We start from the raw sequence: 18,715 nt of genomic DNA on the forward strand, positions 1-18,715 counted from the left end.
CTCCACCATCTGCACGCCAACAACAACGTTAGGACCCTCGGCTCTGTGGTTCTCTCCCCGGCTGGGGGTCCTGCTTGTCTTATCTGCCGGAGCAGTGCAAGGATGTTGTATGCCTTTCTTCTCGCTCTCCTTTTTCTTTCTCCCCTGATGAATCCGCAGGCCCCTGTATGTGGTCACTTTCCCCCATCCACACCTGCACAATCGGAAGGTCTTCATCTCGTTGTCTATGTTCGTTCCGGTCGTTTCCGTGTAGTCAGTCCTGTTAGGCCCATCTTCCATCCCGCCTCTCGGAGGGCCTTCGGGTTGTTTTTCCTTATTCGTTTTCGTAGTTATAGTTGGGTGTCTCCTGGCTAGGAGACTAGTGGGTTGGGTAACTAGCCGCCCACTCCCGGTACAGACTTTCCTGCTGTCATCCAGTCTTTCCTGGAAGTCCTCCGGTCTTTCCTGGACGTCAACTGCCCTTTCACAGTAGTCACTGGTTACCCAGAAATCAGATTGATTGTACAGGTATGGTGTTGTTTCTGCTGGGCAAATATGCCTGACGCGCCTCCTACGGCGCCTTGGGTCAGCTGCAGGGTCATCAGCCGGGGACCACCGCTCATTGGAGTTTCGCTCACTTAACCCCGGAACGCCTCCTGGTGGTGGAGTGGTGGCAGGGACGTCTCCCTGCCACCCCCTGCAGCTGGCCCATTTCATTGCCTTGACCCCCAGTTCTTATCCCTCCTCCTCAGCCACAGCCAGAAGCTACCTTTCTCTGCTTCCTCAGCAATGGCCTTGGTTTCCCTTTGGAGCTTAGCCCCAGTTGTTCCCACATCTCGAAACAGCCTTGTTGTTGATTGCTGACGTAGCCCCGACAGCCTACTTCCACAGGATAGCAGGTAGTGGACCAGCCTGCCTCTCTGCACTCGGCAGCCAGGTCTGCGTACTTGGCTGCTTTCCGCTCATAGGCGGCTTGGATTCCCTCCTCCCAGGGGATGGTGAGCTCTATGAGCATGGCAGACTTGGTAGCAGCCGACCAAAGCACGATGTCTGGCCGGAGTGAAGTGGCGGTAATCTCACGGGGGAACTGCAGCTGTTTGCCGATGTCGGCCCTCATGCTCCAGTCCCTTGCCTGAGAAAGGACACTCCGGGGGCCTCGTCGGCTGGTGTCTCCTCTGCCTTCCCCTGGCCTCACAAACCTCACAGGAAGATGTTTGGCTATGGGCTGATTGTTGGCATCTTGTCTGCAGCTCTCCAGGATTTCGGCCACCTTTGCCAGGACTTGGTCGTGCCGCCATGTGTAGCGCCCCTGCGTCAGTGCGACTTTGCAGCCTGACAGCAAGTGCTGTAGGCTGGCATTGGGTGCACTGCACAGGGAACAGCTCTCTTATAGCATCTGTGTTTGCGTAACCACAAACTTAAAGCCATGTTGTCATGTTGTGTAATGATGTGTCACTAGAATCTGACTGTGACACACTGTGAGCTTGTAGATCTGCTATTTTCTTTTTTACATGTTTGAAAAGGGCTCTATGTTAAATAAAGTTACATGTTTGCCTGTGAAATCTGTAATTTATCCATCCATTTATTATCCATGGTTTCCTAAAGCATCATTCATCTACTCCGCTGGTTCTCAACCTTGTCAGGCCGCGACCCCCCCAAAATAATCATGTTTGAACTGGGGACCCCCACCTTGACAAGGGTGTAAGAGTTGAGGCATTACATTTAGTTTAACTCGGTTCCACAGATACTCAGCGTTGTGAGCTTGTAGATCGGCTATTTTTAAAATGTTTGCCTTTTTTTGGATTACTTTAGATTTCATTTTATTTTTTTGGTGTTAAAAAGTCCTTACATTTTCACATTACTGTCATCTGGCGACTCCCCTCCAAAAAAATAAATAAACCATGGACCCACAGGTTGAGATCTACAGGTTCAGATCTACAAGCTCATAGCGTGGCACCGAGTGCCGCGCTATGAGCTTGTAGATCTGCTATTTTTGAAAAATTGTGAAAATGTGTGCAAATCTTTGTATATATTTTTTTAAAAGTGAACATTTGTAACTCAAATCTTTGCTTCTGAGGATTCTACAAATGTATTCTAAATCCTAACAGTTTTTGTTTTTTTAAACGTATGTTGCTATATATCAGTGGTTCTCAAACTTTTTCATGTTAAGGACCCCCACAATTATACGTATTTGGTCGCGGACCCCTCAATCTCAAAATATTTTGTTCCAGGGACTCCCACCAGAAGCAAAGATTTGAGTTAAAAAAAAAATCAAAAAATATATATACTCAAAGATTTGCACCAATGTTCACGATAAAAAAAAAGCAGATATACAAGGTCATTGCGCGGCACTCGGTGCCGCACTATGAGCTTGTAGATCTTTCTTTTACACAAAAACGCTAATAAACAGCTGAGATTTGGTGAAAACGAAAAACGTGCTTCGCAGTTGCATTCAGATCGTAATGGTCAACGGCTGTGTGCAAATTCAGATCAATTGCTCCAGCCACTGAGAACCAATTTTGGCCTCACTACGCACTGCAGAGCTTTGTAGAATTATAGTAGGATAGTAGGATTGGTGGTTGCGTTTTTTTAGGCTTGTTTCTAAAGTGTAGTTGCTTATTTGGGCTTCCTTCCTGATGTTGTTTAAACCAGTGGTTCTCAAACATTTTTATGTCATGGAAAAAATTGCATATCTACAAGCTCACAACCTGTCGCATCGCGACACGCTGTGAGCTTGTAGATCTGCATTTTCCAACAACAGTATTTTCAGTTAGCCGTAGCCTAGTCACTTCTTTCGGGCTTGTTTTCATAGATCAGGTATTTCTCTCAAAATCTGGCAACACTGCTTGTCAGATGTGTTAATTAATTAATCAATACAGTTAATTAATTCTAACTAGACCATAGCCCCCCCCCACACACACACACACACACGCACGCACGCACACACGCACACACGCGCACACACGCGCAGTTTGATCTCCCGTTGTTTTTTAAAACGTTAATAAAGCTGAGATTTGATGAAATTGAGAAACGGGCTTCGCAGTTGCATTCAGATCGTAATGGTCAACGGCTGTGTGCAAATTCAGATCAATTGCTCCAGCCTGTGAGGAGAGCCTCACCATGACACCATGACAACAGAGGTTTGTCAAATTATAGGAAGATTGTCTTGTGTATTTGTCAGATGATGGTGGACCCCACGCTGGCTGAGATGGGCAGGAACCTGGACCAGGCTATGAGGATCCTAGGAGATGGACAGAGGTGAGAACATACACACACATCCAGTGGTGTAAAGTAACTAAGCACATTTTCTCAAGTACTGTACTTAAGTACACTTTTGAGGAATTTATACTTTACTGGAGTATTTCCCATTTTCAATACTTTTACTTCTACTCCACTGCATCTCAGAGGCAGATATTGTACTTTTACTTCACTACAATTATTTGAAAACTTTAGTTACTGCTTTGCAGATATACATTATTACATTATAAAACATATATTAACCACTTTAGCCCTATTTTATACATAGACTATTTGAAAATAGTGGATCTACAAGCTCACAATGCGTCGCATTGCGACGCGTTGTGAGCTTGTAGATCTGCTATTTTCGAACATGTTAGTATTTTTGGTACTTTAAGTACATTTTGATACCAATACTTTTGTACTTTTACTCAAGTACATTTTTTAATTCTTGACTTTCACTTGTAACAGATACTTTTCTTTTGATACTTTTACTTAAGTAAAACATTTGAGTACTTTTTCCACCACTGCACACATCACTATTATTACTTACTACACGGCCTGGTTGAATGCTTGATTCTGCTTCGTCAATCATTATATTCAACATATATTATTCAATTATTTTATTTTTCTATAATGACCACTGCTATCAATAACAGGCCGCTGTCTAATGGAAGACTTCAGAGCACCTGGCTCACATCAATCTGCGCTTCTTGATTTTTGCCGTATCCATCACCCGATCACTATTATTTGAGTCCACTGGAATTATTTTGCATAATTAAATGAATTGAATTGAAAGAATTGTTTACTTTCATCTGCATAAAAACAGCTGGATGAATTTAACAGAAATGTCATAATTCTATCATAATTTCCAGACCATCGTCCACACTCTTATTGAAACTCCATACGTACTGTAGTTCATAACAAATTCTTATTGCCTACATTAAATATAACGGAAATAGCCAATCTACAAGCTCACAATGTGAGCTGTTATGAATGTGACAAACATAATGATAACGATTACAATTGCTGTCAAAAGTGCTGTATTACCAGTACATGCCAGTTATAACTTAAGCTACTCCATAATGGAAGCCAACAGCTATGAGGCAGCCTACAATAAGCAACATTAAATTGCATGTTTGCACCTCAATTAACCCATTAAGACCGGGAACGCATCTGTGTGTAATTGTTTTAGATTTATTTTGGCTATTTCAAAATAGCAGATATACAAACTCATAGCGCGGCACAGAGTGTATGAGCTTGTAGATCTGCTATTTTTTGAATTGCCCAAAGAGATTTAAACATGACACAGATGTGTTCCCGGTCTTAAAGGGTTAAGAAAGATTCCATGCTCGCACATTTGATCCCATGGAGGTATAGTTTGATGCTCTCTGTGCCGCTCTCCCAAGTCACTGACAGCTGGCAGTCTAACATGCATGCACAGCTCAACCTTTTCCTTGTATACTGAGCTCTAGTATAGGCTAATCTGATCCCAGGTCAGCATATCACCACACAGCACTTCATGCTTTTCTCTACGGATCAGCGCTGAGTTCAGGTCTTCTCGGATCAACTCGGGGATTACACATAATGACAAACAGACTCGGGACTAGCGTTGGGATCCTTTAGGATGTTAGCGATTCCGGTTCCTTAACCCTTTAAGACCGGGAAAGCATCATTTGTGTCATTTTAAGATTTCTTTGGCTATTTTTGAAAATGTTTGAAAATTTGTGCAAATCTTGGAATACATATATATTTTAAAGCGAACATTTGTAAATATTTAGTTCCAGGGGCCCCCCAGAAGCAAAGATTTGAGTTACAAAACTCAAATCCCCCAAAAATCCGCTTCGGATCCCAACCTTACCCAGGACCCGAGATAATAGAATCTGAAACGATGATGATAAAACACGGACCGGACTTGGCTCGGCTCGGGTACTGTCGGGAATGTTCGGATCGGGTCGACCCGTGATGACCTCTAGTCAGATTGATGAAATATCTCTCTCTCTCTCCCTCCCTCCCTCTCTCTCTCTCTCTCTCTGTGTCTCTCTCCCTCCCTCTCCCTCCCTCTCTCTCTCTCTTTCTTTCTTTCTTTCTTTCTTTTTTTCTTCTCTCTCTCTCTCCCTCCCTCCCTCCCTCCCTCCCTCCCTCCCTCTCTCTCTCTCTGTGTCTCTCTCTCTCTGTGTCTCTATGTGTCTCTCTGTGTGTCTCTCTCTCTCTCTCTCTCTCTCTCTCTCTCTCTCTCTCTCTCTCTCTCTCTCTCTCTCTCTCTCTCTCTCTCTCTCAGTGAGCCAGAGGTGGGGACAGGGAGACATAAAAGAACCAGCATCCCAGGACCTCTGCAGGGGAAGTAAGACTCTCTCATTACTAATCAATAGCGATGTCCTACCCCCAAAATGTTTACAATATAATCGAAAGTAGCCTATTTACAAGCTCGGCTATTTTCGAGCTTGTAAATCCAAGAATGGATCCCTGGCCCAAAAAGGGTTTGCCAAATTGCATATGAAGACAATAATAGATGTGAAATCACTGTGAGAGTAGCCTCGGAATCCCAGCCTTTGTTTTTGTTTCAAAAGAAAAACGTCTGGGCGAACGGTGCAGGAACGATGGTCTTAGGACCTTGTTAACTCCTAACCAACCAGAGTGCAGAGGGGCGTCGCTCTAAATTTGGTGACGTCAGCCTGCTCCGTGCACAGACCGGGGGGGGGGGGGGGGGGGGGGGGGGGAGGGGAGGGGAGGCGGGGACATAGATTGGTGAAGCAATCGGAGGACGCGCCTTGCTCCAGGCGCCTGGGTTTGGATCCGCCCTTCGAGACCATGGATTCCTCTCGTTCTCTCAGTCTACTGTGAGAGTAACATGATTACATAGGATTTCATTGAAGAGGGCAAAAAGGAAAGAAAAATAATGGCACAATGGTGTTGCTGGACGAAAGTTGCAGATCTACAAGCTTGCAACGCGTCGTATTTTGCGACGCCTTGTGAGCTTGTAGATCGTCTATTTTCCCTTTTTTCTTTTATATTTTGAACATTTATTTAGGAAATGTTTAGCCTATAATGACATAACCAAAACCCGAAACCGGGAGGCCAGAGTGGATGTGGTTGACATTGTATCTGAATGTTGGCGTTGTTTTTTTCGCAGCGGGCAGGACGTAGCCAGCATCCTGCAGCTGGTACACAACCTCATACATGATGTAGATGATGAAGACGAGGACACACCCGTCCACATGTAAGTTTTACACTTAACATTCTCAATTCAATTCAATTCAATTTTATTAAAGTGTAAAATCACAACAAGTTGTCTCAAGACACTTTACATGTAGAGAAGAAACCCGACGTCCCACCCTGAGCAAGCAATTTTGCGACAGTGGCAAACGAAAAACTCCCTCTTAACTGGAAGAAACGTCAGGCAGACCCTAGGCTCTAGGGTGGCGGCCTTCTGCCTCAACCGTGTCGGGGGAAAGAAGAGAGAGAGAGGGAGAGACAGAAAGAGATACAGTACAAGTAGTAACAATAACAATAGTAGCAAATATAATAGTGTAAGATAGTATATGATAATATAATATAGTACAGCAATAATGTGTATGCAGTATATAATGGTATAATATAAGAATGTTAAGATAATATACAGTATAGTGTAGTGGTATAGTGTAGTGTAGTAGAAATCCACGGTCGTGCTCCATGGAGAGGCCCGGTCCGCAGTCACAGTCTTGAGACGCAGCTGGGGGTCCGTAGTGACAGTCCATGGACCTGCGACGTGGGAGATAAAAAGAAACTCCGGGGAGCGGGTCCCCGGGTGTAGAATTAGTGGCAGGCCTTACTAGAGTGTGAATCCGTACAGGGTTAATTACGATTGTACCAATGGGACACAAACCCACACAACCAAAAGGGAGGACGAGAGGAGAGAGGACGAGAGGAGAGAGGAGAAACTGTGTCCGACTGTGTCCAAAATCACATGCTATTTTTCAACATACTTTTGAGTTAATGCTCATTTAGTCTCACGAGCCACTGTTGTCTCCCACAATTTTCAAATGCTTCCGTCATCGCTCTGAAAATGAACGTTGAATCATCAGCTGATTTGAACTGGAAATACACAACACCTTCATGCGTTTCTGATTCAAATCTGCTGCTGAGCTAGTCAAATGGAGCTAAGAGAAACTGACCTGGAACAGGAAATGTTTATGCCACCTTCTTTAAAGGGGAACTACAGTTAAGTCTATTGTACGTTTAATTTTGGACATAGTTTTTGGATGCAGCAAGATCAAAATGATAACTGCTGTGATTGACGTGGCTCTGTGATTTGACCAGGTTTCTCTGAGTTCCGCTACATAACACGTGCCTGTCTATTGTAGTTGATTCACATACTTGACGGTGAATGTAATTTGGACCGAAACGTTGTTCTTTAAATACATTTGTGTGTAAGTGAAGACGGTGTGCGTATCACTTCTTTTCTCTGTTGACTGTTCCTTCCTAAACACCTGTCCTTGTAAGTGGGTGTGCTAAAGGACTTTACTGAACGACCTACCCAGAATAGGCACACCAGGTTGAAAGTGGTTTATTCTTCCATACACTTTCCATAGATACTTTCAAATAATTACTGAAGACATATTTCTTTTCTCTGGCCTTTGAGCACAGCTGAAACTGGCAACCCAGTACCATAGACCCTGCCTTGCTGTTTTGTGTATTTTAACTTAATTTAGATAGTAATTTGCTGTATCAACGTGTTGTATATTTTGCTGGGTTACTGTTGTTCTCTTGCTGTATTGTATAGCACTTTGGTTGTCAAAGTCATTTTTAATGTGTTTTATAATTACAATTTGAGTTGAGTTCTGTAGTATATTGTGTGCAATACTGTACATTGATCTGTGTGTGTGTGTGTGTGTGTGTGTGTGTGTGTGTGTGTGTGTGTGTGTGTGTGTGTGTGTGTGTGTGTGTGTGTGTGTGTGTGTGTGTGTGTGTGTGTGTGTGTGTGCAGGACGCAGCATGTGGGTGAACAGGGTCACATGGCATTGCTGGGTCACAGCCTGGCTGCGTACATATGTGTCATGGACAGAGAGCGACTCAGGAAACTCACCACGCGCGTCATGTCTGACACGACACTCTGGCTATGCAGACTGTTCAGGTAGGGGCGGGTGTGTGTGTGTGTACATGGATACTTGCTTCAGCTGTTAAATACTGAAATACCAACCACAGCATGTACAAAAGACAAGGACAGCCGATACTACTGAGCTGTCCTCAGGAAAAGCCTGTGGCTCAGGACGTAGGGAAAACACCACTATAAACCAGGGGGACTCGGCACCATGGCTAAGTCCCATCCCTACCTCCAGGTATGAGAACGGTTCGGCGTACGTCCATGAGGATGACCGGGAAGGCTTGGTGAAGGTGTGCCGTCTGGTCATCAACGCTCGCTATGAAGACTACGCTACTGACGGTTACACCGCACTGAAGACCTCACAACCTGTCATCTACCAGAGCGCCACCTGCAGGCCGGGCCTGGGACAGCACCTCTGTAGCCAGGTACATATACTGAACGCTTGGACTAGCACACCCACGCAAACACATGCACACACACCCACACATATACTGTACATACAGGTAAGGTGCAACAGTTTATTTAACTAATCTATTTAATTGGTTATAAACAAATAATTGATTTGATGAAATTATCAGTTTTCAAAGATAAGAAGAAAATAGACAAGCTCACGATGCGTGAGCTTGTAGATTGTCTATTTCTACTATTTTTGCATTGTATAACATAAAGAAGTGGTTCACCCAAAAAAATACTTATTTTCTATCAATTACACACCCCATGAAGCCTTTAATTCATGGAGATATTTTAGTTTTCGTCTCATTCCTGAGCCAATAATTTGATTACCGGCGGAAAGATGCTAATGTTTCCGGTAGGAGACGCAAAGGAGTCTCTTTGAGTCTCCTACAGGAAATACACCCGGTCATTAAATTATTGGCTCAGGAATGCGACAAAAACTAAAATATCTCCATGAATTAAACTTAAAGGCTTCATGGGGTGTGTAATTGGTAGAAAATAAGTATTTTTTTGGGTGAACTATTCCTTTAAGTAGAACTATCAATATAGTGAATTATAAAAAAAACTATTTGAATTAGAAGACACGCACACACACACACACACACACACACACACACACACACACACACACACACACACACACACACACACACACACACACACACACACACACACACACACACACACACAAGGAATGGGACCCATGGGGTCAATCTTTGTTCTTTCCGTCTATATTGTACAGTATTTGCATTCACACAAACGTGTTTGTTTGTTATGTGATGTTGTGAGTTTGTCTCCTCAGCTTGGCCTGCCGCTCTCCAGTCTATGTACGGTTCCATGCAACACCATGTTTGGATCTCATCACCAAATGGTACGAACATCCGATCCTACTTTACCCTTTTATCTAAACACCTAAACGCTACTTTCAGTGTTTCCCCTGTATGCATTAAACCCATTCAGACCGGGAACGCATCTGTGTCACTTTAAGAATTCTTTGGCTATTCAAAAAAGCAGATGTACAATCTATGTAATTAGTTAATTCATCCGCCACTGCCAGCGTTCAACCCGGATGTAAACAAACAATGTCTCGGTGGAAAGGCGAGTCTCTTTTCTTTCCACCGGAAAACAAACAAACATTGGCCCCGATTCATAAAGAGCGTTGTAAATATGGTGTAAATGAAGTTCGTAAAGGAGGTCGTATTTTTGGTACTCACAAATGGACGTGCAATTCATAAAGGGGTTCGTATATGACAGAGACGTGCGTATGACCAGGTGTAGGAGCTGATTAATCTTGAAGTCTGCATCCAACAGCATCCAACTTTAACGTCACTTTACGGCACAGTGTTGCCATGTCCGCTTATTATAAGCGAATTTGCGCTTATTTTTCTGTAAAGTTGCTTGTAAATATTGGTAGCAGTCAGTGGGGTGCGTTTTGTTGGGCTTGATTCTAAAGTGTAGTTGGTTATTTGGGCTTGCTTCACAATTGTTCAATTGTTTTAACCGGTGGTTCTCAAATATTTTTATGTCATGGACCCCCAAGTTAATATGTAGGCTAATTTATCCCTATAAGCCCCATCTGAAAATGTTTTGTGCCAGCTGGAGGCAGATTTGTGTTGTTTTAATGTTTAAAAAATCTTCCAAATATTCCACATTGTATTACAATATTTTTGTTTAAATATAGCAGATCTACAAGCTCACAACGGTTTAATTAAAGTGCTTATAATAGCCTAAGTGCCAGTTGCTTCTTTTGGGCTTATTTTCATAGACCTGGTTGCTTATTTCTCTCACAAAATCTGGCAACACCGGAGTTTAACTTCTCGTCCAAACTTACAGCTGTCGGCCGCAATGCCTTTACACTGACAGAGAACTTGAACATCATTCTGATCTGCCTGGAAGCGAGTCCCACTATTGCACGATGGATCAGCTGAACGTAATGTGTAATGTTTAGATTTAACCCCGCCAGCAAATAATAGACTAATAACCTGGAAAGGATATAACATGCTCACGTTTACCAGGTAAAAAGATGATGTTGAAAATAAATCCAGGGCATACAAGTGGAACGCTGCTATCCGATTATGGACCAGAGCGTATTGATTACTTATTGATTAAATTAGTTAATTTTTGATTAATATATCACTGTCCTACGTCTGAATGGGCAATGGATCTTCTGGACACAGCTTTCATCACTATAGTTTCCTCATCAGATGGTAACATTTATTTGTTGTGTGTGGCGTTCATGTGATCAATATACAGTAGAGTAGCCTACAGTAGGCTATTAGCCTACAAATTAATACCGCGGCACGGACACTGGTGCGTCAGTCCCTTCGCAGTTTCATTAATTAAGGCATGATAGCCTATTTTCATTATTACATGACATTTTGGCTGAGATGGCCCGCTGGCACACGGGGACCTAATAATTCAGCTCTAAATGGAACTGATAGCCTAGAAAATAAATAAAAAGCGGTGGAATCTACGTCATGTCTATAGTATGCATATGGCTACAAGCAATACATCGTTTGACATTTCTTTTTTATTCTTTTTTATATATGTTTTGACAAATGTTGGGCACATATATATTTTATTTGAGGTTTGCCACTGTTGTAATTGATTTTGGCATGAAGAATAAAGCATTCTAAAGACATACGCACATTTCAGCCCTGGTAAGACAGCCTCGGGGCTGACCTGAGAACATGCGCACCTGACGCACAAAACACAGACCAAAAAATCTTTATGAATCCGACTGCAGGTGTAGGATTTGTCCTAAATGCCAGTACATACAAAATATGGTCGTAAATCCCTTCATGAATCCGGCCCATTGTAACCGCGATTTTTTTTTTAATGATGTCTTTTCCGGGTCTATCCTTCTCTGGAAGTCAAAGCAGCATTCATAGATTAGCGGGGAAAAAAGAATGGTGCTAGAGCTGTTTTTCTCCAAATCCCATCATTTGAGCCAAACGGACGTGACGTTTTTTGGGATGACGTCACATCCGTTGATTCCTTCTAGGACAGCCGCAGGATCATTCCTAAGTTGCGTTAGAGCGACCTCTTGTAGAATTAAAAAAAAAGTAAAAAATTGGATCACGTAGATCTACGTGAATGGCGGTAAACGGTTGGATCTGACATCACGTAGATCTATGTGACTGGCGGTGAATGTGTTAATGTTGACATTAAGCTCTCTTGGTGTTCTCTAATGGCAGGACGTGGCATTGTTGGACAAACTGATCAAAGAGGACATTGAAGCGGGGAAATGTCCACTGCTGTTGTTAGCTAACGCAGGTCAGTGTAAACTCCATGGAACTGTTTGCATTGTTACCCTTTATTCAAGATTAGAAAGTGATGAAACAAATAAATGAGCAGACAAAATTGGAACTGGCACACAAGTTGATAAATGGTCTTTGTGGGGTTCTCTCTCCTGATTGGATGACATTGGTGACCCGCCTTGGACATTTATTCTATGTTTATCAAAGAGCTGGAGAGACAGGGAGACCCCTGTTACTGAACAATCACTCTTTCTATCTCAATATAGAGCTTAAACATATAACATATAACAGTCATAATGGTTCTCAAACATTAGGACCCAGATTGATTATGTATTTTGCCGCAGACTCCCATATGAAAACAATTTGTGTCAGGGCCCCCCCATAAGAGACTGGTTAAATGGATTGTGATGCTAGATTAACTATTACATTTGGCTGGGGACCCCCTGGAATCACCCCCCCCCCCCCCCCTCAAGGACCCCTTGGGGTCCACAGACCCTGAGAACCACTGACTTATAGCACTTCTTTGATTTAGACCAGGGATGGGCAACTTTGATGATGGAGAGGGCCGCTATATTTCCACACTCACCTCAGAGGGCCACATATACTTTCGGCCATTCTTTGTCACACAAAAGTTGCAAAAATAGCTGATCTACAAGCTCAAAATGTGCCGCAGTGCGATGCGTTTTGAGCTTGTAGATCTGTTATTTTTGCTATTTTTGAATTGGAATCCTTAATTAGTTTTTGCTATTTTTGAATTGGAATCCTGAAAAGTAGCATTTTTATTTCATTTCAAACGCATTTAGTTATACTTATGTTAACTTTATGAACTTAAATACAAATACATTGGACATAAAAAAGACAGTAGAATTTTTATTCTAGTCATTTAAGCTACTATTATAGACTGAAGTAATTAAAACGGGTCATGTTTGCAAGTGTAACAGCTTAAATCAATACTATATTACTTATATTACTAGTATTCTGATATTAACCTGCGGGTCGCAGTAAGTGAAGGTGGGGGCCGCATGTGCCCCCCGGGCCGCCAGTTGCCCATGTATGATTTAGACCATTGTGCATTGTCCATTGGAAGTCCATTGGATACAAGAAATGTACTTCTTATTTAGTATACTATCTGTATGGTCCCTAACTATGCCTGCTTGTTCCCCAGGTACACCCGCTGCAGGTCACACTGATAAACTGGGTCGTCTGAAGGAGTTATGTGAACAGTACAACATGTGGCTGCATGTGGAGGGGTACTAATATTTATATAAACCTCTAGTATTTATTTATGAAAACTCTAATATGTGTTACAGTTTTGAAAGACTTTCAAGAAGGTTTAACCCATTTAGACCGGGAACGCATCTGTGTGTCATTTTTAGATTTCTCTGGCTATTCAAAAATGGCAGATCTGCTATTTTTTTTGTGCAAATCTTTGAATATATATATATTTTTAAATCTTTGCTTCTGGGGTCCCTGAAACAAAATATTTTGAGATGGGGGTCCGCAGCCAAATACATATAATGCGGGGGGTCCTTGACATGAAAAAGTTTGAGAACCACTGATTATAGCAACTTTTGTTTAAAAAAAAAAAAAAAAAACTAGGATTTAGAAGACATTTGTAGAATCCAAATTCTAAATAAAGAAGCAAAGATTTGAGTTAAGAATGTTTGCTTTAAAATATATATATATATATATATATATTCAAATATTTGATCACATTTTCACGATTTTTCAGAAATAGCAGATCTACAAGCTCATAGCGCGGCACTTTTTGAATAGCCCAAAGAAATCTAAAGAAGACAGATTCTTTCCCCCGGTCTTAAAGGGTTGAAAGGTTACAAATTGTGACTCAAATAATGACGTTCAGGCTCTAGTTGAAATGGCTTTGTTTCTTTCAGGGTCAACCTGGCAACACTGGTGCTGACCAAAATGTCCTCCACTGTAAATGTAAGTAATGAAGTTGTATCCATTTGAGTTCAGTTTCTAACCTTAAAAAACGATACGAAAAGTACATGGGTGGGTCTTACGATTAGCCAATCAGTGCCACAGGCTGTTGTCAAGCTGTGTGCAGAGGCTGTACTGTAGGTCAGTGGTTTTCAAACTGGGGTCCGGGGACCCCCAGGTGTCCTTGAGGGGGTTCCAGAGAACCCCCAGCAAAATGAGTTAACTCATTGACTGCCAGAGTTAAAACATCGTGTACCCCTTGCCAGCGAAAACGGCAATTTTACTGTAACCTAAAAATCATGGAATATTCTCCGGGATCTCCTTCCTCAGAGATCGGCTCATTACATGCACGGGGTCCGATAGAATCGGAACATTTCTTTTGGCAATCCTCCATAGCAGAGCTATGGCCGTTTGAATGCGGCTTGTTTTTTAAAAAACACTTAGAAAATCCATTATAAAATCAGAGAAAATTTGATTTTTATATATCATTTAACTCATTCAGTGCCTGACTTATTTCTGGCAGTTTGGCTGCCAGAAATAAGTCAGGAGCCAAACTGCCAGAAATAAGTCTGGCACTGAATGAGTTAAAGGATATATAAAAATCTAATTTTCTCTGATTTTATAATGTATTTTCTAAGTGTTTTTCTGGCAGTTTGGCTCCGAGTGCCAGAGCCAAAATTCATTGTAAAAAAAAAGTGCTTAGGAGCCGAGATACAGCCTTTTTAAGTAAGAAGTTAAACAAGAAGTGAATCAAGAATCAGTACAACCACTTTAAACCTATAATACATCGACTATTTGAAAATAGAGATTTACAAGCTCACAATGCTCGTGTCGCAATGTGCCGCATTGTGAACTTGTAGATCAGCTATTGTCAAAGATTCATGAAGAAATGTGAAGAATTTGGAATATCTTTCAACAACACAAATCTTGATTCAAAAGAAGAGGAGATGCAAGCACTCAACACATGTGGAGGAGAGGATGTGACGTAAAAACAAAGTTTATTATATAAACATTGCCTGTGTGTGTGTTGTACCTCCTCCAGGCGGCCACCAGCAGTGACAGTATGACGTTGACATTAGGACCATGGCTGGGTTTGCCTGCAGTGCCAGCTGTCACTCTCTACAGACATGAAGACCCTGCTCTGGTAAACATCATTACCACTATTTGTTTCTTTACCTTAAAGACCAGACCATTGTGCTGGTGTCATTAGTGTGTCCAGTCATCGGGCTCCATCGTCCATACATATACAGTACATGACTTTCCCCAAGAAGACACAGGCTGAGTGGTCCTCCCTCGCCTCTGTGGACCATCTGTGGGTGTCCACATCAAATGCTTGACCAATCCGCAAAGCCGATGGGTTTGGTTGGCCAATCAGAGAGGCAGAGACCTGTACAAGTAGCGTGTACTGTAGATGAGGTACTTTCGTCAAGGAGATTTGGTGTAGTGGGGAAAAAAGGGGGGCCAAGTACAGACCCCTGGGGGACCCCGATGAACTAAATATATAGGGCTTAAGTCACTGGTTCTCAACGTCAACACTGGGGACCACCAGGGGTCCAAATTGATGCTTACACGTCTGTCACTCTCAGAGTTTACAATTGGAACCAAATGGACCCTTACAGGACTATAACTTGTGTACAAATGGGAGGATTTTACAGTGTGGTTTGGAGTCCCAAATATGTTTAATGGGGCTCTGTGGCCTAATGCATATCAATCAAGAGCTTCATGAATCACTGGGTTAAAGGACCACTTCACCCATTTTCAACCTTATCTTCATATAACCGTTCCCCACTATTGCTCATTATAAGATGACACCATTTCAGTCTACTAACCAGTGGTGGAAAAAGTACTCAAATGTTTTAAGTAAAAGTCCGGAATTCAAAATTTACTTGAGTAAAAGTACAAAAGTGTTGTTATCAAAATGTACTTAAAGTACAAAAAGTAAAAGTATGTGGTGCCCGCTGGCCTAGCGGTCCAGGCGCAAACCACTGCTGGTAATCTAGCTTGACAGCGTGTCGCGGGTTCGACTCCCGATCCTGACGAGCTTTGCTGTGCAGTGTCTCCCCATCTCTCTCCCCATTTCCTGTCAACCCACTATCCTAACAATAAAGGCAGAAAAAGCCCCCCCCCCCCCAAAAAAAAAAGAAGTAAAAGTACTAAAATGTTTGAAAATAGCGGATCTACAAGCTCACAACACGTCGCCATGTGACGCATTGTGAGCTTGTATATCTGCTATTTTCAAATAGCCTAGGTATAAAATAGGGCTAAAGTAGTTAATGTATGTTTTATAATGTAATATATTTATATCTGCAAAATAACTAGTAACTAAAGTTTTCAAATGATTGTAGTGGAGTAAAAGTACAATATTTGCCTCTGAGATGTAGAATCAGAATCAGAATCAGGTTTATTGTCACATCACAGGTTTACAAGGTAAAAAAGTGGGTGAAATTCGTTTTTGTACATCATTCCCATCGCAACGTTAATTTCCATAGAAAGAAGAGGGGGGGGGGGGGGGAGAAGAAGAAGAAGAGGGGTGGGGGGCAAGTGGGAAGGAGATCAAACAAGAGAACAACAGAAGGCCAAACAAGTTATCTACATATTTACAAAGTACAGTACCTGAGATAATAAAAACTAAGGTGCCTGAGCATAGCAGCAATGTATGTATACTGTGCATGATACACTTATGGACGTTAAGGTGCTTAGAGAAAAAAAAAGCACAATAAAAAAAAAAGACAAAAAAGTCAGTGCGTTATACATGGGATTAAGGTGCAAAAGGTCAGTGCATGTCCACCTAGGGTGGACTGACCCTGGTATAATCCGCAAGTAGCTCCATGAGGGAGAGCAACAAAAAAAAGTCCAAGTGTGTCACTTTCCCCAAATGTCAGCTGTTTATTAGCGTTTTTATGTAAAAGAATGTCGCCATGGTTACGGCTCCCCAGCTGTGGGATGGCCTTTCGACCTATGGGATGAATGATCAAACTGCGCATACGTCGAATCCATAGACCCCCTGTGTTACACTGTTGTCGTCTGCCAGAAGCACACACAGAGAACGTGCTTAAGCGGCGACGGGACGTGCGTGCGTGCAGGTCTGCCACAAGCACACACAGAGAACGTGCTTAAGCGTGCGGGTCCGTCCGGCCGGGTGTGTGTGGACGTGAGAATATATATCAGATTTGCACAAATGTTCACGATTTTTCAAAAATAGCAGATCTACGAGCTCGTAGCGCCCCGCTATGAGCTTGTATATCTGCTATTTTTGAATAGCCAAAGAAATCTAAAATGACACAGATGCGTCCCCCGTCTTAATGGGTTAAATATGACCTGTCTAATTTCTCTTTTGGGTCTTGAGCTAAAAGGTTTGGGATCCATTGCGTTAGAGGACCCTCAACATGTGATTCAAATGTGGGGATGATTGGACTTTCCTTCACCAAAATATTTTACGTTTGTGTCCCCCACAATGTTTTTGTTACTCCCCCATTTCACTTCATGTGCTCCGTGCATTAGGTGAAAATGTAAAAAAAATAATAAAAAAGTTAAACTTGTTCCGAATCACTTGCAATCAGTGGTGTAAAGTAACCAAGTACATTTACTCAAGTACTGTACTTAAGTACAATTTTGAGGTACTTTTACTTTACTGGAGTATTTCCAGTTTTCAGTACTTTTACTTCTACTCCACTACATCTCGGAGGCAAATATTGTACTTTTACTCCACTACAATTATTTGAAAACTTTAGTTACTAGTTACTTTGCAGATATAAAGTGTTACATTATGAAACATTCATTAATCACTTTAGCCTAGGCTATTTGAAAGTAGCAGATCTACAAGCTCACAACGCATCGCAACGTGTTGTGAGCTTGTAGATCTGCTATTTTCAAACATTTTAGTACTTTACATTTTGATACCAATACTTTTGTACTTTTACTCAAGTACATTCCGGACTTTTACTTGTAACAGAGTACTTCTACATTGCAGTATTGATACTTTTACTTAAGTAAAACATTTGAGTTATTTTTCCACCACTGCTCGAAATGTCAGCAAATTACTGCTATATATCGCCACTGTCGGGTGGAAGCCTTGTATGTCCAAACAATTCCTTTTTTATTATTCTAAAGAACATTTTAAAACTGTCGCATCGTGACGCGGATGCAATGCGTTCTGAGCTTGTAGATCGGCTATTTTCACTTCTATTGTGCAACACTATGATGAAGTAGGGCATTCATTTACGAAAAAACAAAGTTGAAACATGGAGATATGAGGCTTCTGCCCGACAGCAACGATATATACGAACGGCTGGAAGCGGGGCATAATGTTTTCGCCCATGACCGTGTGTTTACTCGTGTGTCTGTTTGTCTATGAGCAGCTAATGTCAGCGCTGGCAGCCCTCAAAACACTTGACAACTTGAGAGCTTGTACTGTAGATATGCTATTTTCTGGTAAGGTTTTTTCCCCGGACAGGGATGCTGGGGTTTAAGTGGTTAAAACAATTAAAATAATTGTGAGCAGATGAGCACGATGATGATAATTGATAATTAGGCCTTATACGATTATACGATTATATAATCATATACGGTAATCGTATAATCGTTGCCATGTTGAAAAAATGTCAAACATTTCTTTTTTTTAAAGAGCAGAAATAGTAGATCTACAAGCTTACAACACGTCACGCGTTGTAAGCTTGTAGATCTGCTATTTCTGCTATTTTTACATGTATAAAAATAAATATGTCAGTCATTTCTTTGCATATACTTTTTTTTGTCATATCTG

The 18,715-nt window shown here is 41.9% G+C and overlaps 1 protein-coding gene across 3 annotated transcripts in view; it reads left to right on the plus strand.

Annotated features, from left to right (window-relative positions):
- Positions 1-18,715, plus strand: part of pdxdc1 (pyridoxal-dependent decarboxylase domain containing 1) — a 75,371-nt gene that overhangs the window by 9,829 nt on the left and 46,827 nt on the right. For all 3 annotated transcript variants that reach the window (XM_084072509.1, XM_084072510.1, XM_084072511.1), the window contains 10 exons: positions 3,161-3,237; positions 5,498-5,560; positions 6,350-6,436; positions 8,183-8,329; positions 8,535-8,724; positions 9,555-9,623; positions 11,950-12,028; positions 13,178-13,262; positions 13,908-13,956; positions 14,996-15,097. In XM_084072509.1, the coding sequence (XP_083928635.1) occupies positions 3,161-3,237; positions 5,498-5,560; positions 6,350-6,436; positions 8,183-8,329; positions 8,535-8,724; positions 9,555-9,623; positions 11,950-12,028; positions 13,178-13,262; positions 13,908-13,956; positions 14,996-15,097 (948 nt within the window). The remainder of the gene's footprint in view (positions 1-3,160; positions 3,238-5,497; positions 5,561-6,349; positions 6,437-8,182; positions 8,330-8,534; positions 8,725-9,554; positions 9,624-11,949; positions 12,029-13,177; positions 13,263-13,907; positions 13,957-14,995; positions 15,098-18,715) is intronic.

This window comes from Gymnoscopelus microlampas, assembly GCF_963454915.1.
Source record: "Gymnoscopelus microlampas genome assembly, chromosome: 11".
Classification (NCBI taxonomy): Eukaryota; Metazoa; Chordata; class Actinopteri; order Myctophiformes; family Myctophidae; genus Gymnoscopelus; species Gymnoscopelus microlampas.